Raw genomic sequence first — 26,026 nt, 5'->3', positions numbered from 1 at the left:
TCCTCCGTGAAATCCACGGGGAATTTATTTACAAGATTCGAATATACACTCTGTTCTAAACGTGAGAAAATTCAGGAGGGTGATTTCTTGAAGAAAAGTTCATATATACCAATGTTCTAAACGACTTGTTTTCGAGATACGGGGTGTTAAGTTTTAAAAATATTGAGTTAGGCAACTCTCCTTGGCTCTCATCCCTCGGGTCCCAGAATTAAATGCCTTGGATTTTTTCTCTGAAGTCGCTTTAAATCCTTAGTTTATGCTACCCTAATATTGAAAAATATTGAAGTTTCCGAGGAATCGTATCATGAAATAATTCAATATTTTTTTAATATTTGCCAATCAATGAGAAACAGATTTATGTATCATAACTGGAGATGATCATTTCTAATAATTCCTATAATTTAATTTAATTTAATTTTAATATTTAATTTTATTTTTGTTAAAATACAGTTTTTGAAATCTCATGTTTGTAAATCAAAAACTATGATGTATAAACCTTTTTTCAGCAAATTATCCAAGGCACCACCCCCGAAATTTTTCGCGTAATACTCTGTATAAATGTGTGTTACATACACCAAAAAAACAACAGACGTCTTCTTACGTCTCGACTTTACTTTTAAAAATAAAGATTTATATAACGCGATATTGCGAAATAGACTCTTGATTCATTTCGCGAATAATATCTCCGTTTGGAGCGGCGCGTAATTGGCGATAACTCGATATGTCATCGTTAAAATACCTGCGGCGAACGGACACGCGTTACGCGTCCGTTAAATAAACGCAGGAACATTTAATCCGATTAATTCCGTTATATGAAAGCGCGTTCCGCGCTTCACGCACTCCGCGTCGATTCGATCGACGTGATGAACCGCGGAACCTGATATCTGAATCGCGAGCTGTGAAACCGTATATCGTCTGCGTCCGATACGGCCGGAAAGAGCGCTTCGCCCCCTCGCCTCCCCCGCCCTCCATCCCCCCTCGCCACGCCTCGCCTCGTCTCGCTTATGCTAGCTTCGCGCGAGGGCCGGCCACTGGCGATCACGTACTCGCCTCGGAAAGCGAGTTCCCCGACGATGACTGGATCATCGACGAGACGAATACACACGCACATAGTCGCAATCTGACATCGCGAGTCCCCCTCGTCCACCCACCTCCTCCGACGACGACGGGATGACGATGCGCCGAGCGTTCACGCGCATATTCATCGATCTCTGTTTCTCGTCCTCTGCCGCGAGGAAAGATCGCTGACAAATAAGCGAGCGCCTCGGGACGATGGGATTTAATTGGGCTGTGTGTTATGCGAATTACGGCACAAAAAGTCGAGTAATAGGGGGTCAAGCGAAAGACAGCGCTTCGCGATTAAACTTAATAATTTAATCGAGACGAGAGCACGGAACAATACTTGTTAAATGTCCTTTGATTTTGTAGAATAGTTTTGAGGAAAAGACTAGTCCGCGTTAGAGTTGTTAATAATAATGGAGCTTTGTCCTGGACGAATTGCCTCCAGGGGAAATTACATAAAAAATTTCGTATTAATTTTTTTTTCACACAAAACCTTCATTTATTCATTTCTTTCATTTACCATCCCAGTTGCAGGTTGTAAAATATTGCAGCCTTGTATGTTAATAGGGTCTACTCCCTAAAAAAACATGAGAACCTGGAATTTTCAGGGATTTATCTTGGAAAAATCAAAGGATTCTGATGAATTTTATTGGGATTCAGAGAATTATTTATTTATTATTTATTTATTTAAAAAAGCTCTCTTTGATAATTTTGCTCTTGTAACTGTAAACAGTTGGAAAGCCAAGTGAATTATATGTTTTTAAAATATATTATAAATATATACCTATATTTGTTTGTGCAATATCTTAATAAAATATTGCATATGAAGTACGTGTTCTTTATTGAAATTTTTAGCGATGAAAAATGAAAATTTTACAAGTAAAAAATGCTTATCTTAAGTTACTCAATTTTTCAAGTACATTTACAAATATACACATAGCACTTGAAGCTTAAGAGGTTCTATATTTTTCCTTCACACGAGTGAAAACCATTAGATAACACACATATAACAAGAAAACTTATTTTAGAAAGTTGCACCAAAAATCTTTAAAATATTTTCTCTATCTAGAATTTTCAACAAAAATACCTAGAGGAGCAGAGAAATTTTCAGGGAATTCTTTTACAAGATTTCAATACGCGTATGTGCAGAGATTTCCTCTAATTAATTCTGCGGAGGAGAAAATTATTTATTTTAGTGTGAAATTTCTAAGACCGCGATTGTTCGTAATAATTTATTTTTATTGCGTAAAGTAATTTTTTTTTTCATAAGACCTCATAAGAAATGCGTGACGCAATGCGTCATCGACGTGTATCGCGCATATCGCGATACGATCGTACTTCTAATTTAGTTGCAGCTTCATCGACACGCTCGGTTGACGTCGGACACCACGGGCGATATATTAGCATATGTTTATCCGATACATCGTTCGAATGGGAACGAATTGCGCGGACGATATATGTTATAAATAATGCATTCGCAATGTGATGCCAACGGATGACGGTATGTGCGCCAAGACTTGAAGAGATAGCATCCGCTGGAATATCAATGTTCTAGTGCAGCAACGTGCATGAATAGCGGAATCATTCATAGAGAGCCTGCTCGGTCCATTTGTCGCAAGGACGCCGATAAAAATGCTCCTCTTTCAGAAGTACAAGTCAAAGATCCGGCTTTGACGATAAACCTCCACGATATTTGCAGTGGATTTTGTGCCGAGTAGAAAGCCAAGATTTTTTAAATTTCAAATTGCAATTAAATTATATAAAAGCATATCATACATATAATTGAGAAGGAATAAATAATGATTACCTTTTTTATTTTATAACGTTAATTAATTTTTTCATACACTTTCATTCGTTTATATAAAGAATAATCTTTGTTTTTCTTTCTCGCGACACACGTCCGGCTTTCGTTCCTGCCGAATTGTAATTCTCTTGATGAACGATCGGATGTATCTCCTAACAATCGTGAGAACGCGCTGTATCCGGCCATTAAGAAGACCAGTCGCGATTAATTTAGTTGCTTTAGTTTAGCTTCAATGTGATCAATGAACGCCGCGATAATCGAGCGAACTTCTTGTTGTTCATTCGCTCAATTACGAAAGCGCTTCTTACATGGAATAAGCTTAGTTAAGGCGATTCTAAAACGAAGCCACTCTTCGTCATGGCACTCTTATCTTGATTGGATTTGGTCTTCTATAAAATTATCATTTCGCTTATATTGTTGAATTCTACGATAACATTAATATTAAATTAAATGCAACTCGACAAAGATGAAGCACTTTAATTTCCTTTTATACAAACGATTCTTTAGTTTCTTCAGCTAAAGTTAGTAGCTTTTAAAAAAAAATTGATGATTATCCTTCTTCGCAAGAAATGCAAAAATATAAAATATAAAATATATTAAAAATATAATATATATAAAATATATAAAAATATAAAATATATTAATATTATATATTATATATAAAATATTTTAATATATTGTGTATTAATAAGTAAAATTAATATTATATCAATTACGTCTCAATTTTCTGAATAATAATTACTTAAAATATAAAACACTAAAACAAACACAATTATTATAAAATATAAATACTAGGAATGATTTGTTGCATATGTTCAAATAAGAGCAGCGTATTCAGAGCTGCACTTGTCAGATCGGGTACCAAATACCAATGTCCCATATCGCGTACGATGATGATATAGCTTCTTCCGTGCATGCCTTTGGAATTCGCGGAATAATAGTGGCATCTCTAACGGCGCTCTTACCCGGCATTGAAATATTAATCTGCCCCAAAGCACGTTCCATCTCTCGTACTGCAAATCGATGCGCGCATAGGTATACGCTTTTAGCTGAACCACCCATATGCGGCATATAAAGGGTATTCTCCTCCGCGGTCCCCTTCATTCACAGATTCTTTGACCAATTTGCAGCGAGCATTTCTCCGCGAGAAAGGAGTCGAGAGCTTTAAAAGAACTTTCAAGTTATGAGCGTATTGAGAATCAAAGCTTTCATGAATTGAGCTTTAAGCCTTTATGTCCTTCATTCAATTTCTCTCTCTTCCTCTCTTTCTCTTTCTCTTTCGAGCAAACTCTGCTTGAATGCGAGCTTAATTTCAGCTTTAATTATAAAAGCGTCGATCAAAAGTCTTGAATATCAAGCGACAAGTTTATTTTCTAGGACGAAATTCATCTGAAATGTCTAAAGTAATATACTCTTGAACGAAGAATTATCCAACTTATCTCCGTCTTTCTTCCTTCCCGTTTCTTTTTCGGTCGCGACGCCAATTATCAAATATCTTGTACGCGCATCGAGATGGAAATACAATTTTCGCCTGGATAGTTTTCGCATTCGATCCGAGAACCAGTTTTTGTCGGCCCGTTTCATCCGGTTCCTCGTCTCCGCGCCATCGAGATCAGAGATCGGATTGTACTCGTTAGGGATGATGAGGTACTCAAGCGGAGAGAGGAAAGAAAGAAGCGACAGGTGGGGCGCGAAAGAGAGAAATATCTATCTTTTTTTTAATAAACACTTAAATACTTTTAAATAATAATTTGATAATTTTGCATCTTAAAAATAACAAGCGTCACGAATTGATCCAAGAGTTTACATAGGAAACTTGCGCCTTGTATAAGACTTGAAGAGAAAATATGGGAGTCGCCGCAGGGTGCGATTTAGCGGAAAAGGAGCAGAGGGTGGTGGAGGGAGGGGGACGGGAAATCGCTGGAAGATGATGGTGCGGGAAAACTGAGGAAGCGACATGTGCACGGTGGCGACGAGGGATGAAAGAGGGGTGAAGGGACGATCCCTCTCCAAGTACTGTGGTATTCGCCGGAGCACCGAAAGGTCTCGGGGAAGCTCCGACTTTGGCGATATTTCAATTTGAGCTATCTACTATAGCTATGCTGAATACTTTGGGAACGCCTGTTTGGCGTTTCGTGTAATATTTTTCACGGCGGATAGCGGAAATAACAGCGAGACAAAATGGATGAAGAGCGAAGTAATGGAGGCCTTTAGAGAAATATATAAGCGAGAGGAAATATAGAAGGGGAAAGAGTGTGAAATTTATACAAGTTTAATAATTGGAAATTTTTAATATTTAATAATCGTATTTTAATAACATCTTAATAGCAAAATTAATATAACATTAATATAAATTAATGTAAACTTATATATTTTAATAATGAAAATAATGATAATGTTGCTTAAAAACATAGAGACGAATTAATTATCGTATCATTTTCGATGCATTATCTTGTAACCGCGCATTTCACGATTGTTATCTACCGCAATAACAAATGTAATGTAGTGATAAACAGCCGCGTTCTCTCTTCGCGTAAAGCGACAATGGAGTATTGTTGGCCTCTGGACTATTCATAGGACATACATGCATGTTCTCGGTTCATTGATTCATGGGCGCTTAATCGCGTGGCGATCGAAAACGGAAGGCGTCATTCCGCGAAATGCGCGCGATTTGTCTCTTTTGTCGGTCAGCACCCCGCCAAAGATAGAAGCGCGAAAGATAACCGCGCTTGTGAATGCGACGTGTATCGATGTTGCTCGCATCGCCATTTCTGCGAACGAAACCGATGAAAACGGTACACCCGATCGGCATGCCTCGAGATATTGCTCGCTAGGACTATAATTTTTAGTTCTACATTTGACGAGAAGAGAGAGAAAGAGAGAGAGAGTGTGTGTTTGCTGATCTGCAATTATACTATTGAACGCATTAATTTAGTTATTCATCGAAATACCGCATCTGATTAAAATTCTAATGAATATGCATGATTATATTTGATTAATCGTCGAGATAAAGATAGAAGCAACGCATGACATATCGAAGTGATGTTCGCGATTACCGTAAATTAAATTTGCGAAAGAAACGCATCTTAATTAATATATGCCACTGCATAATTTTCCGATTGAATTTCAAATCCTCATATTCAGTTTTAAATGGTAATAAAACTTCCGATATTATTTCCTCTAACATAAAATCATATTTCTTTCTTTTTCATGTATTCTTCTTAATTCATTCTTAATTTATTTCCTTCTTTCTTTATTTTTTTTTAAATTTATTTTTCTTTTATTCAAATTAATCGTGCTAAACTCTGAGTATTTCTGAATATCTCTTTATTATTTAATAGAATGGAGATTAAGATTACTTTGATGCGGAAAAGGAGGAAGATAATTTTCATATTTTGTTTGCAAGACTATTCCACTTGTTTGTGTGCGAAATGTAATTTTGCGAAATGCATTTTGATAACGATCGCGCAATTTTTTGCATGACTTCAGGTACACGAAAACCGTGGTGGATTCCAGTCCGAATGCTCAGAGATACAATCCTGAAATCACGTTAACGACGACGTCGTCGACGCCGGTTACTTACGCCGGCAACACGAACATCAGCGCGCTCATTGACCAATTGAGGCACATTAATCAGGTGAGTGCATCAAGTCGTAATTTATCGCTCGATCTCTCGAGTGGATTCGTCTCTCTCTCGGATTAAATCGTGCCGCAATTTTCATTCGCTCGAGTCGATTCAAGCGACGAATCGTGCGACGAACGCGACTGCCGATCGATTCTCTCGTCGAAAAGAAATCCGCAATGTCCTCGAACGAGAAAAGCGCAGAGGCAAAAGTCACGTTCTTCCTTTCTTTTCGTGATTTCGGCGATAGGGACACTTGTCACGTACGCAGATTCGAGCAAATTGCTCGAAATTTTCCAAAAAAATTTTTCTTACATCAATTGTATTGATCCTCATAAAGCTATATTTGATTATTGAATTAATTAACTAGATAAATTGTTACTAATAAAGCGCGAATTATCGAATTAATTTAAAATTTCATTCCTTTTTTTCCTCCATTGGATACAGATCGTATCGCGTAGCATGCGGCTTGTTAACGATTCGTAAACGGTTATCGCAATAGCTCATTGATGCGGAAAACCTGCTCGGTGACCTGTAACTCCCAGACGACCGTACCAGACGAATCATAAATTCTCGTCTAATCTAGAATTATTCATAGTCAGGTAGAGATCGCAGACGGTGTGCGCCGAGCACAGGCACGTGTCGCGCTGCGTGGACGGATCTCACCTGAAAAGGCACATGGGTGCTCAAAAGCTGATAGATATCCGATTTCTAGGACTGCCTATATGAACGCATGTCAAAGATTCTGGGAAATAATTTGCGAAAAATAATTTTAGTAGAATTAATAATTTTAATAAAAAATAATTTTAATAAGAAATAACGATTAATTCCAGAAAAAAATCATTACGCATATGTGAGTATCGCATTTACATACATCAAATTTTACACTTAAACGTAAAATTAATTACGTTTGATCCTACTTTATTGATTGCGCGTGAATTTCGGAAAATATTCTTAAGATTATGGGATAAAATTTTAAATAAATTAGTCTGTTTTCAGTCTCGTTTCGTATTCTTCGGCAGAGCCTTTAGCCTTGTTAAAGTTGGCAACCGTCGCGTGTGGGATAGACACATAGCGCCCACACGCATGTTAATTCGCGTGCCGAGAAATCGGGCCGCTTACTTTTGATTAGAGTGTCGTGAAACACGCATGTATACACGGTGTCACGATCAATCTTGCCGCTTGCGTCGCGCGAGCGATAAAAACGACTGTCCTCCGATAAAAACGACTCGTTCAGAATTTCGTTATCTCGTAATATCCTGTAAGGATGAAATTTTTGCCCCGCGAAATTATTCGCTCGAAATCTCTCGGGTGCTTGAACGACAGCGAGAAATTCATTCGTGAGATTCAGATATCCCCACCGTGTATATGCGTGCATACGCAACCCGCGGCATGATATCTATGATACGGTATAGATCGGAAAACCGTTAAATAGCGAACTAGAGATATTATTAACAGGTGCGAGAGAGCTTTGAGTAATGATTACGGAGCGGTCGCGGGATTAAAGGTTTGTATCGATGGCAGATTTTAAGCGAAATATAAATCTACGTCATGCATATGTACATATGGTTAGATTTAAATTGACAGTGTCGGCGATTAATTGGACGTTGCTTGCATCTAGAGTCAAATGGGTTAATAGAGATCCTTGGGTAAATGGAACAGCTTAATGAGTCGCCAATCGCAAAATTAATCGCCGTTATTTTCCCTCATGATCATATGTGTGCAACCGCTGAATGAAAGGTTTGATATAATCAATTTCGGAAAATTGTTGGGTTTTATCTCACTTACTCGACTATTTCAATTATACTCTACTTGAACGAGTAATTTGTAACTATATCACACGTAACGAGTAGTATTTCATTGCACAGTGATTAGTTACAGGACAGACTAACAGAAATAAAATATCTCTCTTGAGATTAAAAATAAATTACTTTGAAGAATAATTTTAAATTTTAATTAAATAACATAAATATTAGACAAGAAATTTATAAATAAATTTATAAATAATTCTAGATAAGAAAATAACATAATTTTCTAGAAAAGAAATTTATTCGATATTTTACGCGACAATTCACGAGATTGTGTATCCGACGTCCTTTGTGTCCTCCTGACAGCTGGTACAAACGCAATTGGCGTCCTCACACGACATCGGTATGTTCCTGGCCGACGAGGCCCTGGACGGTTCCGGAAGCGGAGACAGTCCGGTTTGGAAGCATCCTAACGGCGAGATTGACGACGACGAGGACGGTCACGACGACGATCGCGATGATGACGAGGCGTCCGGCTCCGGAATAGGTCCGACCACGACAGGTACTGTATCCTGCATATCCTGTAAGCCGCATTACGTCTCGCATTGATTTGCATTTCGATAATCCGGCCGATGTATTCCTGGTGGAACTCCATTGCCGGATGGATTCCATATAGTATCTGCGTATCGTTATTCGTAACGGAACTTCGTTCTCAGGGGAGTTTCATGATATCGAATAGAGTACATTGTCCGAGAATATATTCGAGCGAAAGGAGAGCCTTTTCGACAAAAATATAATGGAAGGAATTAATTCGGAATTTTATTGAATGTAAAAAATGCGTGAAATATTCCCAGCAGAATTCCATTATAAATTCTGCATAAAGATCGCGTATTATTATCGGGGAATATGTGTCGGAGTGAAAACATTTCAATGTTTCTAGATAAAGCATGGTGACATCAAACTGAGAGGTGGGCGATTGCAAAATTACGCGGTGAAATAAACGAGACCATTTTTCTTATCCAATTGCAAATTGTAAAAAGACTCCTTTCGCTTCGCTAAAATCGAAAAAAATTAGTTCATCGAGATTATATCACAGATTTGCATATCTCTTCGTTTCAGATCCGTCGACGAAAACACACCAGAACGAAAATCGCGGCGCCAGATCGTCGGCGATCTTGCTGCCAATCACCTTCGCTATTGTTTGCGCATCGCTTATCGCTTAATCGGCCATATCGCTGAGACGAGAGACGGGAGGAAGGGACGATTTCAATCTTTTCTTCCCATAGCCAACACGTAGACGAGACGTAGATAAGGAAAGATAGACTAGATCCTGCGATCGGAAAGATCGTTAGCGGATCGAATCGATCCGTTTCACGCGGGTCTCTTCCGGCGTCGACAAGAAGAGAGAGAGAGAGAGAGAGAGAGATTCAGTGCCCGCCGGAATCGTATATAACGCACTATTGATAATTTATTGGTGGCAGCGTGTTGGGCAGCGAAGCGTACTGTTCCTGCCGCGATCCTCTGTTGGAGGCACAGGGTGGTTTTCAATGATATATCGATGCGCGGGGAGTGCGGGAGACAGATTGGTAAAAGTATACGAGAGAGAGGGAGGAAAAAATGCGGCGAAAAAGGAAGGAAATGGAAAGGAGCGAGTCGCGCCTGAGATGTCGCGCTTGTACAACGCGATGATAAATCTTGGGATGCTTCCGAGATGAAATTTTTCGGCAAAAAATTCGCTAGTTCCTTATATATAGAAATCCGATACCGTGGAACTGGAACGTGTAATGTTCTCCTCCGTGGAATTCGAAATTTATGGCTCTAAAATTTAAATAGGATTTTTCTCCAGAGTTATATATTTTCGGGGAGAAACTTGCGGACTTTTTTAAATCTGGATATATTGATTTTTTTACGATCATGCGGGATATTTATTCTTCCTAGTTCGGAAGGAACGAGTCAGCATTGGTACATATATATATCGTTTCAGTCCCAGAGTATCGAGACGGTGATCGAGAATCGTTATTAATATCTAGGTCGAGAGGGATGCAAGTCAGTATTCTCTCCATTATTTTTTTTCCATGGGAAATTTTTCCGAAAGAAATTTACGATTTTATTTTGCGATAGAGTTGCACGAACAAAATACGATCGTAAGCCAAAGTTATTAGTGAAAAGTATTACGTATATATTCGTCGTTGCTCAAGTTACGAAGCCACAAACAAAATTATCCTACGAGAAATCTTATCCTGCAAATCGCGCGCGATAATGTCATTAAAGTCAAAAAGGTATCAGGATGTGGACACTCGTCCATTTAGAAATATCAAGCGCGCCTAATATCTTACCGATTGACTTGGTGTATGACGTCTCTCACGAAACGTCATAGACAACAACGTAAATCTAATCGCGCGAATCCCCGACAAAATTATTCCATCAAACGGGAAAATTTTTCAAGTCATGCTGGTGTTATATAAGAATGCAGGATGGTCGCGAACCGCCATCGATCGCCGGTTTCAGGAGGGACAAAACTTCCGATTCGAAGGTCGACGAGTCTCACTGTCCGTTTATCTTTCGCGAGAGGGGAAAAAGTATGTCGCGCCGCTCTGAGAAATGGCTTCGAGGAACGTTGTCTCTTCTCCGTTACATTGGATGTACATTTTGTTAGTTGCAAGTTGCAAGTAACGTATGAAAAATTTGCTAACAAGCGCCTAGAAAAGACTGCAATCGCGAATCTAAAGGATTCAGAGAGAAAAAGAGAGAGAGCTGATAGTGCGCCGATAACTCTGATAGATAACTAGTTGACAGATTCCATTTTTGCCTTTACAGGGCGGTATTCGATCTGTTTATGGAATCTAACTAGACGTTTTCACTCAAAATTTATTCCGACAATTGTAGAAATATTTTATTCGGGATTTACGTCTTTATCTCTTGTTAATTTACATCTTTATCTCGTCTTTATTACAAAGTTATACAAAAGTAAAAAATATATGTATTTAAAAAATTATTTAAATAAGAGAGATATTGAAATCTAAATTTTCTAACACGTCGATTAGGTGTTTCTTTTTCTTCAATCTGACATTATTTATTACAGAACTAAAATTGTTCTCTCTATTTGTACATATATTATATTCTCTTCTTATTTCCATTTTTTTTTAAATTTATTTTCTCGATGATCATTGAATTATATAAAGTCCAAATTCGATATCTCGTGCGATCACGTTCGGTGCGAATACCAGATGTACATATGTACATGCAAAACGAAAGTATTTTACCTTCACTTGCTCTTGTACGACTCGTGCAAGAAATCGTACGCAAATATCGTTATATTCTCGAGCCAATCGGCCGCGAATCGCGCGCCGACCAAACAACAGTCACGTTAATAATAACGTGTGTGCCTCGTGTATTTCTCGCGCTGTTCTCCGTTTTCTGTATAAAGCAGGGAAAAGTGTCTTTTTCGCCCGCTTCGGCGGATGTCGTCATCGATATATTATTATTAGAAGAACGACAAAGGGGGGAGGAGGCCATATATTATCATCCGAACGTCGGTGATAACGCGCATATATATGCCATATATAAATATATATATATATACATTATATACGTACGAAAGTTAACTGCCAAAATGCCAGTTACTACGCGATCGAGAGCTGATTTTTACTCGAGACGATAATTATTATTCGCTGCGCGAACCTTGAGATCCCTATGTAGATGTACTAGTGTGCGATGCGTCTTCTCTGCGTGTGAGTATACACTCTTCTGTGATTTATCTTTCACTTTTCCTTCCTAGAAAAAGGGGCCTTTTTAACGCAGCAGACACACAAAAAATTTGTCGAATAAAATAAAACAAGAAAAAAAAAACAAAAAAAAACTCGCGACTCGCTCCCGCTGAAATATTTTCGAATTTTTTAGTAGATATTGATCCGGATAATTTGCCGGAAATTACGTAAATATATATGTCATTCTAGACCGTAATCAGTAGTCTCTCGAAAAATCGTCGGTATCGTGGATCATTCGACATCCGCATCAAAGTAATAGATATACATTTCTTTTTTATTAATTTTATATACATATATTTTTTCTTATTTATTTTTTATTATTAATTATTTTACAAGTTGGAAAAAAGTAAATCTTCTACCAACTAATTAATTGATAATATAATTGATCATTTTTTAGCTTGTAATGTAGAATCTAATCAGCACAATAAATTTTCTTATTTATAATTATTTTTTCACAACACACAGTGCAATAACATTGGAGATATTCATCGCAAATCGCGACACTAGTAAACAGTATTAAGTTTGATGATACGATTGCAGTATGGTACATTTTTATATCATCTTGTGCATATTAGATATTCTTAAAAAAGATATCTATATTCAGAGCTGACATATTAATTAGCGCGATCGATCATTAAATGAAGCTCGGTGACAATTTTATTTTCATCGTAGAAGAAATGCTTCAATATTTTTTGCAAATTTTGCCAACGTATTAATTAATTGGAAAATACGTCATGTGCCAAATCGGTTTACGTTCTCTCTAATATTCAATTCTCATGCATAAATTAATTAGAAATAATTAATGAGAGCGCAAACATTCTGGTGGTATTGCAGTTTTGATACCTTTAAATCATGATGTTACGTTTATATTAAAAAAGAAAATAGAAAATTAAATTTTTACGTCTTTATATACTTTGATATTTTTAATGGAAATACTTTAAAAGAGATTTTAATCTCTCTTTTTGCATTGTCACTTCTTCGTGCGGACTTTTTCGCGCTTCTCGAATAATTTTCGCGATTAATTCAACGATAATTCCAGATTGAAATCGTCGTCGATGATCCACGATCGCGATTCGGTAAAGATAACTAATCTTGAATATCTTGATGCCGTTATTTTTTTTAATGTCCAGAGCGTTCCATGACGCAAGATTCTTTCTTGGATCGATATCTTATATAGCATTACGATATTAACCAGCCGAATTGTATCTCATTATTAAAATTAGGGGTATTATCCCATCACGTTTTTCGCGCGCACATGACTCGCACATTTAACTTGACGGTAAAAGTCGAAAGAGGGAACTATTTCCACTGTGTTATATATATACGCGAAACCGAGGAACTTTCGACGTTCTCGTGGCAAATTTTGTGCACATGACACTTGAATCTGGCGGTTTGCTTTTTAAATCAGAATGCTTTTGAGACTCTGAAATGATTGCATATTTCCTAATTAACATGATATTAACTATAATATTATTAAAAAATGATAGTTTATGACGCGTAAAATTACGAGAAAATAGTGATTTTATATATTATTTTTTATTTTATATATTATAATCGAAAATTATATAAATGATTTGAAATTAATTTTGTTACTTTATATACTAAAATATACTTTATATATTTTTTTTTCTTGAGGAGAAAGAAGAAAGCGATTTATTTGCGATATACTAGCTAAAAATTTTACCGATTGTTCTGATTGATTTTATATAAGAAAGTAAAAAAATGGTAGTCGGCAACAAACAAGACATCGTTTCTTCGAGATAGCGCGAGTCGCGACGTTTCGGCGACGCCGTATTCGTTTTGTATATTTGATTTTCGGATATCTTTGAGGATGAGTGAGTGCCTTTCTGAATATCCCTGGCCGTAGCGTCGCGTCGTCGTTCTTTGGATGAGAGAAAGAGTAACCCGAGTGACCACTCGAATAAGGGTGCGGAACCGAGCTCTTTCTCGCTATAGCGTACATGTGTATATGTGAGAATATATATATATATATATAATAATATATATATATATAATATATGATAGCTTTCTCTTTTCCTTTTGTAATTTCTTCCATCGTACACTCGCCTCTAACGTTTCTACGTGAGCTTTCCGAAGATATCTAGCAGCTTCGCAAACATTTGTTCCAACATTGTGTTAGGATAACACATCGCGTGGGCGAAAGAGCGGATGGTTTGCAAATTGATGGAAATGCGATTGAATTATAGAAGCGAGATGTGTTTGAATAATCTTGAGACGGTAATCTCTCATTTCCGATTTGGCCAACGATATGGAGCCCTCGATATAAAATATTCAACATATCTATTTTAAACGATCTTATTTTATAAATTATTAGAGTAAATATCTATTAAAAATAAGATCCAATCAACTGCCTTTACTTTTAGATATATCTTGTGAAATTGAATTCAGAAACGTCCCTCATGTGATTTAAAGCGTTGAGGATTCTATCCCGCACAACATACATCTCAAAATGAAAGTATTGCCTTTTATAGATATATATTATTAAATATTTGTGCGAAACTCTCAAAATATTACAGTGGTATTTTTTCTTCAGAGATCTCAAAATTGGATATCAAGTCTAGATGCTAAAAATAAAAGTAAGAATATATATATATAGGGTTTTTGAAGTGACTATCTAGTTTGGAATTATAAAAAGCTTTTAAGAAAAAAAATATAAATACATAATTTAAATAAAATATATACTTATGGATTTAATTTAATTATTAGTTTCGTGGCGACCATAAATATCTTTATAGACTTCAAAACGATCAATTTTTTCGCAGAATAAACTTATAAATGCATGAAATTGTTATAATAATGGACATGCCATTATAACATTTTTTTAAAACATTTATAATTTTGCCAAAACAGTCACTTTAGAAATATCCCATATGTATGAAATTTAAAAGAAATTAGGCGTTTTCTCTCTCAAAGGAAGCAATATATAGCAATGATATCTTATCATCAAATCGCTAACGAAGGAAATTCGATATCTGAATCCATTTTGCGATGATCCAATTGGATCATTTATATCCATTGATTCGATGAGAGAGAGAGAGAGAGAGAACAACGGCCCATGACGAACTCCGATTCACTCTCTTGAACGTGCCATTGTCCGGGAGATCTCCTCCCTTTCAGAGCTCTAATAAGATCGAAATCCGGTGAGAGATAACGAGCCGGGCTCGCCATGGTGATGCCCGGCGATGCTCGCAGCGCAAAGAGCCCTAATTCAGCGTGGGCCAGGCATGCAATTGTTCGACTTTACCGTCGTAATTCGTCAATTTCGCAGGCTTTTGTCGGGCATATTTAAGCAGCGCATTCAGACGAATCTCTCAAACGCGCGCGCGACTCCTCGTCCTTGCGTCCGCCAACATCGGTCGGTCTTGGACCCTCGTTGCCTCGTTTCCTGGTGACGATTTCGATGATACAGATACTAATTTGTCATAGTACGCGTAAACGATAATGTATTTAGAACAATTATAACACTGTGTCAATTATTATCTTATTTCATATCGTTAGTATTATTATTCTAATATTGCCGAGATAACAATCATCATACGTGCTGGTTTCAGAAAATGTGCGTTATACGTTTACTTAAACTTAACATGAAGATCGTTCAAGTCATTAACATAATCAGGAAATTAGAGTTTATAAGACTGAACATGTGTGTGGGGGATAATGTCGGTGTTGATACGGCTTTAATTTAATGGCTAATTTAATGACAACGATCCGCTCTTTCGTCATCAAAATTTGCGAGAGAATAAGGACAAGGAGAGAGATAAGCGGGTGCTGTAGAAAATGCGAGTTACGATGCAAGAAAATAGAAATGAGAATGTGAAAGAGAGAGAAAGAGAGAGCGAAGAAGAAGGAAAGTGATCTGTAAATACATAACGAATGCCTGCTGTATTTATATAGTTATTAATACGTTAAAAATATCGACCTAAATGAAAGTAGCAGCTAATAAAGCAATTAAAATAATTATCGACGAAGTAACCGTTAATTATAATGTTGAAGCGAGTCTAATTATATTATGATATGCGTAAAGGAAACATATGCGAAGATGCGAACGCGAAAGGAAACTCGAGCGATCGATTAGAGCACAATTTTTTCTTTTTTATTTTTTTTTTTCATCAATACGCGTATCGCATCTCTCGTTGTTATTGCCATTTGCCTCGTATAGCGAAGCGGCTTATCTCCTTATAAAGGTTTTCTTCGTTTATCTTGTGAGAGCGAATGCGGGGAACGAGACGCGAACTAAATACACGAACAATCGTTCTTATAATCGTTCGATCGAATCGCTTTGTAATTATACCTATGTAATTAGGAATGAGAGAGAGAGAGAGAGAGAGAATGTGTGTGTGTCTATATGTGAGAGAAAAAGAGTGCGTGGATTTGTTCCGATTACACTGTATAACAATTATTAGTCTAGCATGATGCATATTTTATCGTACGTACTAACAAGATCCGTTGTTTTTTTACGGAACTATTGCGTTACACACTTAGCTATTTAATGCGTCTTGCAATATTTATTGTTGCGCCTTGCGTTTACTATGTGATATAGGGCTACTTATATTATTATCTCGTTATTGTCGCGTTCTTGTTTCACTATCTAATTGGACGAGAATCAACGCGCGTTTCCCGACGTCGTCGGGCGAAAGGAAGGAGATCAACTGTTCGCGTTGCTCCATCGATCGTTTATTACACTTTGTTTAATTACATAATCATCCGATCCGATTATAAACTCGTCGCGATAACGACGTTGATGACGTTAATTATGCATACAGTCGCGATTGTAACAGATTAATTTTCTTCATATGTGATGATTCCATTATTCTATCAGATTGTAATAAAAATAGCTTTGCCTATTATTTCAAATTCTGAGATATCTCGACATTTTTATCGTAGAATTATAGACAAAACTAACAAAATTCAAGCTGTGAAAGTATAATCCCCTTCCCTCCCCTCCTTCTCCTTCAACTTTTAAAGAGGCAATTTCGATTCGTAGTTAGACAAGCGAAAATACAGTGTATGTAACATGAGATAGTTTCGATCACGCGCAGTCCTCGATTAAGTCACTAACCCAAATTGAACGAGAAAGCGTTAGTAAAGTGAGCGTAGGTAAAAAGAAGATGCGGCAGAGAGGGAGAAGAATGCGAACGGTGATCGTGAGCAATCTACATATGTATATAATGTGTCTACGCGTACATTCTTGTGTGCCTGTATGCGCATTCTTATATACATACATTATACCTACACACGCACGCGTACAGGAACGTGTACCTGCGCGCGCGCGCGCGTTATCATAAGTGTTATACGAGAGATTAAACAAATTATTATTATTATCGCGGTTGATTCGGTCGCGATAACGCGGACGCGTTAATCGGCGACGATCTGTAAAAACTGTTTACGAGTGAATGACGAATAAAATATTATACAACAATGTGAGAGCTTGTCTGTATGCTTGATGGATCCTGGTAAGTCGCGCGAAAACGGCTCTAAGAAGTAAATAACGCGATAAAATTTAGATTATTGATGACAGAATCATAAAAATATAATAATTATTAGTGATTAAGTTATATATCGTTGGATAAAATAATCGTATAATGTTGCTTATCGAGATACAGATATCAAGTTGTAAGTAATTTTATTAGTAATAACTAATATTAATTAATTTTAATTAATATTTTTAAATGTAAAGTAATTAAGATTTTTTATTATCTTTCATAGATTCCTAGAATCTTACCACAAAGATAGAAGCGCTCAATAACTTATTCATTCTTTACATCATAATGATTTATTGCTGGTGTTATACTTACAATAATTTCTGCACTTTCACGTAATGCGTACAATATAAATTATCTGTGGCAAATTCAATAGTAAAGATACATCATTTTTAGAGGATCCTTTGCCATCGCAATACAGTGTTATAAAGTGCGACTTATTGTCGTCGTAGTATGAACTTGAACGATGAGATGTACTACACATTTCTCTACCGGCACTGAATTTTTACATTCATATTTTTTTTTATGTATACGGCAAATATGGAGAAATTTGTGTACGAAATTCTTAGATACTTTATACAATGTGTTAATTTTTTTGGCAAAGTATAAAAGTCTTAATTGTATTCTAGAGAAGACGTTCTCTTTGGAATCTGTTTATATTCAAAATTAATCGTCTGTTTGATTAGATTAGACTGCCTCTTTAAATTTGGCAGAAAAATCCTCTTTCATACTCGATATTTGACTCGATATCGAGTAATTGTTGCTGAAATCTTAGAGAAAAACATGTCGCCTCAAGTCCATATAAAATTGCCGTCTTTTGGAGATTGTATCTGTTTACATTCGATACTCTCATGTTTCTTCAGATTTCAATACCTCTCTTCCAAAAGCTCAGTAGCTTTCCTCGTAGTTTTCCTTGGTGAACAGCGTCCTTTTTCAACCTGACGATTGTCATTGTCAAAGATCTTGGCGCTATTGATTATTTTACTCTCCATCGTTCGATAATAAGGCCGACACATCGTCAATTCTATTCTTAGCCGAATCAATTTTCTTCGTTCACTTCCGGGAACATCATCACGAATAACACATCATTCTCTTTGATAAGAAAACTTTATTGCGCAATAGTTGCACAAAAGTTGTCTTGCTCGCGTTTTCGAACACGTTTGATGAATGTACTTAAAAGCTTGATCAAGTTCTCGATACCTTCCAAATAATTAAAATCCAAATCGGAGTCATCCGCAGGGAAAACATGTGTAAAATCAATCATGTTTACTTTGACCCAATTGCAGTTGTTTTCTATGTTGCGAATATCTTTAATCGTGACGTTATTCGTGCATGGAAGCGAAAATTGGCTCGGGCAAGATCGACACAGGCGGTTTATCTTGAAATCTGGACTATAAAACCCGCTCCGATTCAATATCTGCTCACACGCTATCGGCACGGATCCGCTGAGACTTACGCTCCTTTTGAGTATTGGTCTACTTATCTGCGCCTCCATCCAATTTCTCTTGATTCCTACGTTGGAAACGGACGCGATCAACGCGACTTGCTCGGATACGTTTGGGCCTGAAGTGGTACGACTCGTCGACGGAAAGAACGCGGACTTATCTCTGGAGTACATCTGATCATTGGGATCTTCATTATCAAAACGACAGCACTGCCGTAATTTTCGACCGTCGTAGGCGACCAAAAGTGAACTGGAGTAGAAGCGATATTTCCGCTGTATGCGGAAGAACAGCATGATTCTCCCCAGGAATGACAACAGTGCGAAGATCAACTGCCGACAGGCTGGCCTCTCAGGTGTTATGTTCAAGAAAGTTTTCATTGCTGCATGAGGACAAGAAGAAGATTTTTTAACGCGGTTTCGAAAGATGTAAAACTTAAAGTCTTATCACTAAGTCATAAAATATGTCGCAAAGATTTTTCTTCTCATTAATGCGCCCAAGCTAACGTCTAATTTGCTATTGACTCTAGAACGTTGACATGGAATTATTATCGTTTAATATAATAATATGATTTAACATATAGTAATAGAAAATTATACAATATAGGAAAAGATCAATAGAATGTGCGCAATTATTTTAAATTATGAAAAAATATGACGAAATATCATAGAAGTAACGTGATTAAGTCCTGTCAAGGTTCTAGAGTTAAAATTCGTTCCATATTGATATTTGCAATTTGAAAAATACACTAATTTTGATTTCCGATCGATCACCAGTGAGTTAAGAGACTTAGCCTTAGCCATGCTCGAATCGGAGGCGGACAACGTGCTATCTCGGTTATTTAAGAAAACTCACTACGCCCTACGTCCTGAAATAGACTTTTAGTATTCGTAAATCTTGAATTCATTTGCATCGGGTGACAGTTATACTTTTTTTTTCTTATCGAACTTTGTATGTCTCCTAAAACTCTAAAGCAGATACCTTCTACGACGCCCTTGGCATCAAGTTTCTTGCCATAATCTCTGTCAAATTTTTTTAATCGTCCAGTGGAGAGACAATATACTTGAAAACCGGTTATACAAAAACCATAAGCACGCTTCGATTCGGCATACTTGAGTTCTTCCGTTGCCCTCTTCTCTGGCGTGGCTAAAGGATCCCACGTGCGACGGCCAATCTTGATATCCATCACACATGGCTCTGCCATGCCCTCCGTGATATCCTTAAGCTTGAGAAACTTCGTACCTGTCATCAAATAAATTGATTAGATAACGCGATTAGATTAGAATATTAATATTGATAGATGCTATCTAGATATCAAGATAAATGATTAATTAATATCATATTCATAACAGTAAATTCTAATTAATTCTTATACAATTACAATTGATATATTCTGTAAATGCATGTATATTTAAATTTTATATTATTTACATTATATATGTTATATATAAAAAAAATTTTGAGAGAGAGAAAGAGATCAAGTTAAATGTTATTTCACTTTAATAACAAAGATATTGTATCGCGTTTAGATTGTAGGAAAATCTTTACGTTTGTTAAAGACTTGTAGTTCTGTTGTGCCAAAATAGCATGGAACGAATTTTTTTAGTTGCACTATCGTGGCATCATGGGAATTCTTCAAGTCCTCGTAGAATGCAATTTCTCTTTCCCCGATGATCGCTTTAGTCGCCGGTTTCAATACATGTCCAGTCCGTCTGCATACCAACATGCCTGCATAAATACACCCCTTTGTAAATTATCTAATACACATAAACAAATGTTAATACTATCGATAAATGTGTGATATTTCCAATTATATTCAACTGATATAAAATATTATTGCATATCTGTTTTTATTTTATAATCAATATTATAGAGATTCTCTGCTTATGCTTTAGATCGATAAATTAAAAGTAGTATATAGGAATACAAAAGATCGACCTTAATATATATTTTTGAATGCGATGTGTACAAAAATATGTGCAAGATAAGATTAGAATTGAGCAATTGTTAGAATAGTACTAAATCAAGAGCAGATAAATCAACTGTATGCAAACATTTCTGAATTTTCGTCGGACTTCAAACATTACTTGACATAATTTGTAATCTTCTATTATTTTACGTATATTTTTATAAAAAAAGAGGAAGAAAAATCCTTTTTACATTTTAAATTCTGGCCAAAAAGATCTAAGTTTAATAAGATACAATAAAGATCTAAATTTAATATATCTTAAAAAACTTTTATTATTAAAAACACACTCTTAATAACTTGCATTAATTTATATTAAATTTTAATTAAATTTAATTTATTATAAATTTTGAATTTTGTATCAATAATTATATAATGGTTCTATCTGCCTCTCTGTACACTTGATTAATTTATAATTTTATTAATTTATATTAATATATAATTTTATATTGATTTATATTAATATGTAATATTTTATAGATTAATTATATATTAATTATATATTGATATAATTTTATATTTAAATTTATGTGATATAATTTTATATTAAATTATATCAACATATAATTTTAAATATCTCGCACAAATAAAATGCGCGCAAAATTTTCGCACTTACCAATAGTGTGTCTATCACCATCGAAGAAGTGGCCGGCCATCTGACATTCTAGGGGGTTCAGTCCATCGGGGAACATACATCCTGCCGATCCGGAGGTCGTTTTGCTCCATTCCACATGCGGCATTTTATCGACATGGGTCTCGTCTGATTCTAGGGTCGTCATAATTAATAGCGGAAGATGCGGCAACAATTATCTCTGCAATTAAACGTCGCGCGTTTCTCGTAGATGACGTCGGGGGATTCGGTGCACTTTCGCTAAACACGCATTCTATAAATATGCGAAAATAATTTACAATATATTATTTATTAACATGTCATAAATTTTTTTCCTGTAGTGTTACTTTGACAAAGAGAGAGAGAGAGACGCGACGATCGATGCGAAACCTTTTATCGCGTATATAAGAAATTGCGCTCACCTTGAAATTAACACGATTTCGATTATCATTGAATTTTATACGTGTCTTTATTCGAATACGTACACTTTCGCGCGAAATTTTTCACTGCAACTCGGAGCGACTGAGCGCGCTCTTTAATAATCACTCTTTTAATCGTTCTGCGAATTTATTCTTTTCCTTCTATCTTTCCGTTATCTCTTTATCTATCTCTCTTACCGGTATTTTTTCCTAGTACACTTTAAGTCGACAATTATCGCAAAAGATATAACGTATCGGTGATGTCAAATAACAACGAACGGTAGGACAATAATCGGGTATCAATTTATATTAATATCGAACATTGTGCTATTAGATTTATTCTTTTTAGCTGAATTAGAATAGAGAATGAGATAGATATAAATTTATAAAAATTCAAGAGAGAAAGAAAAAACGAAAAATGCAAAAAGTTTAGTTAAATAGAACAGGTCTATTGCTGCACTTTGCCTTTCATTGTTTCAAAATTATATATATAAAAATACTAATGATATCTAATATATCCAAAAATTATAAAATTATTTCAAAACTAAAATTATCTAAAAGTATATTCAAATATATATACATCTGAATATTCAAATGAAAGATACAGAAAGATCGTCTTTAGAGACGCCGGTTTAATTTTCGCGCTCTTACGGGTCGGTGAAACTCCATAACGAAGTTTACGTTTCTCCGATGAGATGCAATTTTCGAATTCGAGTCAAATCGAATTGTTTTGACACACGAAACAGCGATAATCGCGAGCGATGATCGTTCGCTGAAACAAAACCGAGATAACTGTCGCGAGATAAGTCCGTATCGCGAGTACTCCGAAAACTCGCGAGCGCCTCGAAGCTCTCGAGATAAATCGCGCGCGTAAATCTCGGAATTAGCTGCCTTATTAAAAAAAAAAAAAAAAAAAAATTTCGCGTCTAACCTCACTCCACTTTTCTCTCTCTGTCACTTACTCTCTCTCTCTCTCTCTCCCCCCCCCGCTCTCTCTCTTTCTGTCACTCTACTCGCTCGCGTGCACGCTTCGCGTGAAAATAACAAAAGATCGATATATAAACCGTACACACGTATTTTCTTTCTTTCTCTCTCTCTTTGGATTCGGTTGTTAGCCCGATCTTACGCGCGCGCCGTTATAACCTATACCGCGAACGCGATGATGACGCGAAAACGCACGGTGATCGCGCGTAGACGACGGGGCGTATCTTTTCTCGATAAGCAAAAATACCGTTCTCGTTAAATCGACTACGTTTGCCAAAGTTTCCGTTGCCTCTCGTCCGTCCGCTCTCGTCACGATACCATTCCGTTATATGTGCTTTCACCGCCGTCAGAGCGCTCTGCTACGTACACAGCTTTAGACCATGAACGTAAATATCAACATAGACATGTCGAGCCGTTGACATTTCAGCATGTCGTCTGCTTCGCGAGTTCAACATGGCTGTCGATAAAATGGCGGAATTACTAATAACTGTCCAATTAGGTGGAGGAACCACCGATATTCCATTTCGATCGACCAATCAAAACAAAAAGAGTAAACGTTTCTTTATTCTGATTGGTTGACGCAATTCTTCGAAGCATCTCTAGTATCTCGATGATCATAGCTAAGAATGAAAGATGTATACAAAGACACATGTCACTTTGGCTACAAATACAGAGTTTTATTATCGTATAATCTTCAGTTCAATTTTTGTTATGTTAGAGAACTCTCATGCAAAATTATTTAGACGAGTTATTTTGTGTAATTAAGTAATATTTGCTTTATATCGTGAATTTAGATAGGAATTATTTTCATTTTCGGATAATAGAGGTATGTCAAATTCTTATTTTATCGTTACAAATTGTATTATTTTAAATATTTTACTAATATTTTTATAAATTATGTCTCATCAAAATATATAATGTATTTCTACTAATCAAGTCGGTAGATGCTGTCAGAAAATGATATAGATTTCGAGGTGCATTAATTTTATTCCAAAATAAAATTGTAGCAATTGTTAAACTGTCCATTTCATACATCTCGTATCTAGATGAGTACCTAGACACTTTATGCAACAATATCTAGCACCGCAAGGTATACATGTATAATTACTAGGGAAACCACATACTGCGCAAAAATGCCTCTCGGGAAATCGGGAAGGTGGTGCCTGAGCACAAGTATAATTTGGTGGATTAGGATTTATATTCAGATCTTCCTCGACAAGCTGAGCAAACGTTTTGCGAAAGCGTTGCTTGTAGTATTCTGCAGAGCGAGTTTTCTTTTTTCTGCTGCCACCTCTATTGTCTAGTGTCTCTTGAAATTTTGGTACTTTTTTACTCATGACTAACATGAAAAAATTCAATTGATTATTCGTTGCAAGATATTTAGGATAGATTTTATGACATACCTAAGTCAGCATGTGGATCATCATGGAAATTATCTTGTTCCAATGCTTCCAAGGCCTTCTTTTGCCTGCGTTTACGAGCAACATCGTCAAGGACTCTCTTTTGAAATGCATCCTTTATTCTACCAGACTCTCGAGCCATTCTTTGATTTTATAATATTACAAGTCTTAAAGTATAAATTGTATATATCTTCTTTTGTTTTATTTATTTTTCTGCATATGTGAATGATATTTGATCCATTAGATCGTCCACTTTTGCTTGCAAAGTCTCTAATATATCAGCAGATATAAATAGGTGTCTCTCGTCCAGATCTTGAATTATAAACTTTCTTCCCAGTGCAGATGTTTCATCCAAATGTAGGAGAAACTGTTTCATAGCTGCATCACTAAATGTAGACAAATTTGTTTAATTAATAATTTTTGTAATATTGTAGATACATAGATACCATGTCCAAAAGAAAAGGTGTTTCTCTCGAAGAGAAACGTTTAAGAATAATACAAATATTTCATGAAAAAAAAGAATTCTTTACGCTAAAGGAAATTGAAAAAATTGCTTCAAAGGAAAAGAAAATTGTGGTGCAATCTGTTCAAGATGTACTACAAGCATTGGTGGATGATGGTTTAGTACAATCTGAGAAAATTGGCAATTCTATATTCTTTTGGAAATTTCCAGGGTAATTTTACGAAAATTATATATTGCTGTGTTTAAAAAAACCACAAGATAGAAAATAGTTGAAAAATTATATTTTATAGAGAAAGTATTGCTGCAACAGAACGCAAAATAGCAGACACGAGCAAAAAGATAGTCGAAACAGAATTTAAGCTTCAAAAGCTGAAGGAAGAGATACAGAAAGAAAAGGTGACATAAAAATTAATATTGTATGTTTAATGTTATACTAAATTCATATCTAGTATTCTTTGCAATTATCATTTATTATATAGGAATTAAAGAATGATACAGAGGAGAGGAGAATATTATTAGAAGAAGTGGAATGTTTAAAGAAAGAGGAACAAGAAATTCAAAAGCAAATTGCCAAATTCAGTGTTATCAATCCAGAAGAAATTGCAGAAATAAAAAGGAAAGCACAGGTATCGAGCATTAAAATAAATCTAATAATTAATTTATCTCTTTCTTAAATATCAAACGACAATTTTAATCATCATTCTTATATTCCATTTAATAAGATAATATGTAATATTAAATTTTATTGAAATTGGCAATGTGTAACACTTTGTTAGAGGGCCAAAGAACTAGCAAATATATGGACGGAGAACATTTTTGCTATACAGAGCTGGTCCAGAACTAAGTTTAACATCTCGGAACAAGATCTCAATAAGCAATTTAATATTCCTGATGGCTTGGATTACATAGAATAAGTCTCATTCTCTGCTAGTTTGTAATCTGTTATCAACAAATTATTTTTTATTTTTTTAAATAAACTTACCATTCAACTAGAATGCCTTTTGTGACATTTACCATGTCTCGGAATTATCTTCTCTTGAGAAAAAAAAATAATGAGGGGATCGGGTTTTAATAAATAACGCTTTTTAAACTTTTAGTAGTCTCCTTCGCGCGCTGAAAGAAACGCGAATGATCACCTTTCCGTCGAACCGGATAAACTAAATAACATAAAGCATAAAGAAATATTTATTAGAGAAGAAACATGATATGAAATGACGGATACATGATTTTCAGAACCA

At 35.9% G+C, this 26,026-nt stretch overlaps 5 protein-coding genes across 12 annotated transcripts in view; 2 read left to right on the top strand and 3 right to left on the bottom strand.

The window, feature by feature from the left end:
• Positions 1 to 17,448, top strand: part of Dally (division abnormally delayed protein) — a 48,163-nt gene extending 30,715 nt beyond the window's left edge. Inside the window, exons 6-8 of the mRNA XM_083085289.1 lie at positions 6,356 to 6,503; positions 8,603 to 8,798; positions 9,356 to 17,448. Of these exons, the coding sequence (XP_082941415.1) occupies positions 6,356 to 6,503; positions 8,603 to 8,798; positions 9,356 to 9,459 (448 nt within the window). The 3' untranslated portion in view covers positions 9,460 to 17,448. The remainder of the gene's footprint in view (positions 1 to 6,355; positions 6,504 to 8,602; positions 8,799 to 9,355) is intronic.
• Positions 16,102 to 23,303, bottom strand: Ipk2 (Inositol phosphate kinase 2). 6 transcript variants are annotated; one of them, XM_083085291.1, is made up of 5 exons: positions 23,173 to 23,303; positions 21,529 to 21,796; positions 20,495 to 20,674; positions 19,928 to 20,188; positions 16,102 to 19,328 (listed from the first exon to the last, which is right to left on the bottom strand). In XM_083085291.1, the coding sequence occupies exons 2-5, from the start codon at positions 21,689 to 21,691 to the stop codon at positions 18,613 to 18,615; spliced, it is 1,320 nt and encodes a 439-aa protein (XP_082941417.1). In that variant the 5' UTR covers positions 21,692 to 21,796; positions 23,173 to 23,303; the 3' UTR covers positions 16,102 to 18,612. The 6 variants fall into 6 exon arrangements, with proteins under 6 accessions (XP_082941417.1, XP_082941418.1, XP_082941419.1 ...); XM_083085292.1 differs by having other exon boundaries at positions 23,011 to 23,281; XM_083085293.1 differs by having other exon boundaries at positions 23,015 to 23,281.
• On the top strand, positions 22,474 to 25,783 carry LOC145963392 (meiotic nuclear division protein 1 homolog). 3 transcript variants are annotated; one of them, XM_083085300.1, is made up of 5 exons: positions 22,474 to 23,311; positions 24,760 to 24,999; positions 25,079 to 25,184; positions 25,268 to 25,414; positions 25,565 to 25,783. In XM_083085300.1, exons 2-5 carry the CDS (start codon positions 24,773 to 24,775, stop codon positions 25,700 to 25,702), a joined length of 618 nt encoding a protein of 205 aa, XP_082941426.1. In that variant the 5' UTR covers positions 22,474 to 23,311; positions 24,760 to 24,772; the 3' UTR covers positions 25,703 to 25,783. The 3 variants fall into 3 exon arrangements, with proteins under 3 accessions (XP_082941426.1, XP_082941425.1, XP_082941424.1); XM_083085298.1 differs by lacking the exon at positions 22,474 to 23,311 and adding an exon at positions 23,376 to 23,751; XM_083085299.1 differs by lacking the exon at positions 22,474 to 23,311 and having other exon boundaries at positions 23,375 to 24,999.
• Positions 23,893 to 24,467, bottom strand: LOC145963393 (zinc finger HIT domain-containing protein 1). The gene is made up of 2 exons (XM_083085301.1): positions 24,329 to 24,467; positions 23,893 to 24,264 (listed from the first exon to the last, which is right to left on the bottom strand). The coding sequence occupies exons 1-2, from the start codon at positions 24,465 to 24,467 to the stop codon at positions 23,939 to 23,941; spliced, it is 465 nt and encodes a 154-aa protein (XP_082941427.1). The 3' UTR covers positions 23,893 to 23,938.
• On the bottom strand, positions 24,531 to 25,965 carry Tfb5 (transcription factor B5). The gene is made up of 2 exons (XM_083085305.1): positions 25,771 to 25,965; positions 24,531 to 24,711 (listed from the first exon to the last, which is right to left on the bottom strand). The coding sequence occupies exons 1-2, from the start codon at positions 25,803 to 25,805 to the stop codon at positions 24,531 to 24,533; spliced, it is 216 nt and encodes a 71-aa protein (XP_082941431.1). The 5' UTR covers positions 25,806 to 25,965.
• Positions 25,966 to 26,026: the final 61 nt, after the last annotated feature.

The sequence above is a fragment of the Camponotus vicinus genome, unplaced genomic scaffold (genome assembly GCF_025532165.1).
Source record: "Camponotus vicinus isolate PSW18456_S1 unplaced genomic scaffold, iyCamVici1.0 SCAF_12, whole genome shotgun sequence".
Taxonomy (NCBI): Eukaryota; Metazoa; Arthropoda; class Insecta; order Hymenoptera; family Formicidae; genus Camponotus; species Camponotus vicinus.
The sequence above is the reverse complement of the archived record's forward strand: the minus strand, read 5'-3'. Positions and strand labels throughout refer to the sequence as shown.

Bases quoted from the DNA above. Each gene is read 5' to 3' on its own strand.
- Tfb5 (XM_083085305.1), bottom strand. From the start codon at position 25,805: ATGGTAAATGTCACAAAAGGCATTCTAGTTGAATG. The intron at 24,712-25,770 runs GTAAGTTTATTT...GTCTACATTTAG, and splicing joins AAAGGCATTCTAGTTGAATG to TGATGCAGCTATGAAACAGT.
- LOC145963392 (XM_083085300.1), top strand. From the start codon at position 24,773: ATGTCCAAAAGAAAAGGTGTTTCTCTCGAAGAGAAACGTTTAAGAATA. The intron at 25,185-25,267 runs GTGACATAAAAA...TTTATTATATAG, and splicing joins AAGAGATACAGAAAGAAAAG to GAATTAAAGAATGATACAGA. The intron at 25,415-25,564 runs GTATCGAGCATT...ACACTTTGTTAG, and splicing joins AAATAAAAAGGAAAGCACAG to AGGGCCAAAGAACTAGCAAA.
- LOC145963393 (XM_083085301.1), bottom strand. From the start codon at position 24,467: ATGGCTCGAGAGTCTGGTAGAATAAAGGATGCATTTCAAAAGAGAGTC. The intron at 24,265-24,328 runs GTATGTCATAAA...TTTTCATGTTAG, and splicing joins TGATCCACATGCTGACTTAG to TCATGAGTAAAAAAGTACCA.
- Ipk2 (XM_083085291.1), bottom strand. From the start codon at position 21,691: ATGACGACCCTAGAATCAGACGAGACCCATGTCGATAAAATGCCGCAT. The intron at 20,189-20,494 runs GTAAAGATTTTC...ATTTGATGACAG, and splicing joins ACTACAAGTCTTTAACAAAC to GTACGAAGTTTCTCAAGCTT. The intron at 19,329-19,927 runs GTATCTGCTTTA...GTCCTCATGCAG, and splicing joins TGCCAAGGGCGTCGTAGAAG to CAATGAAAACTTTCTTGAAC.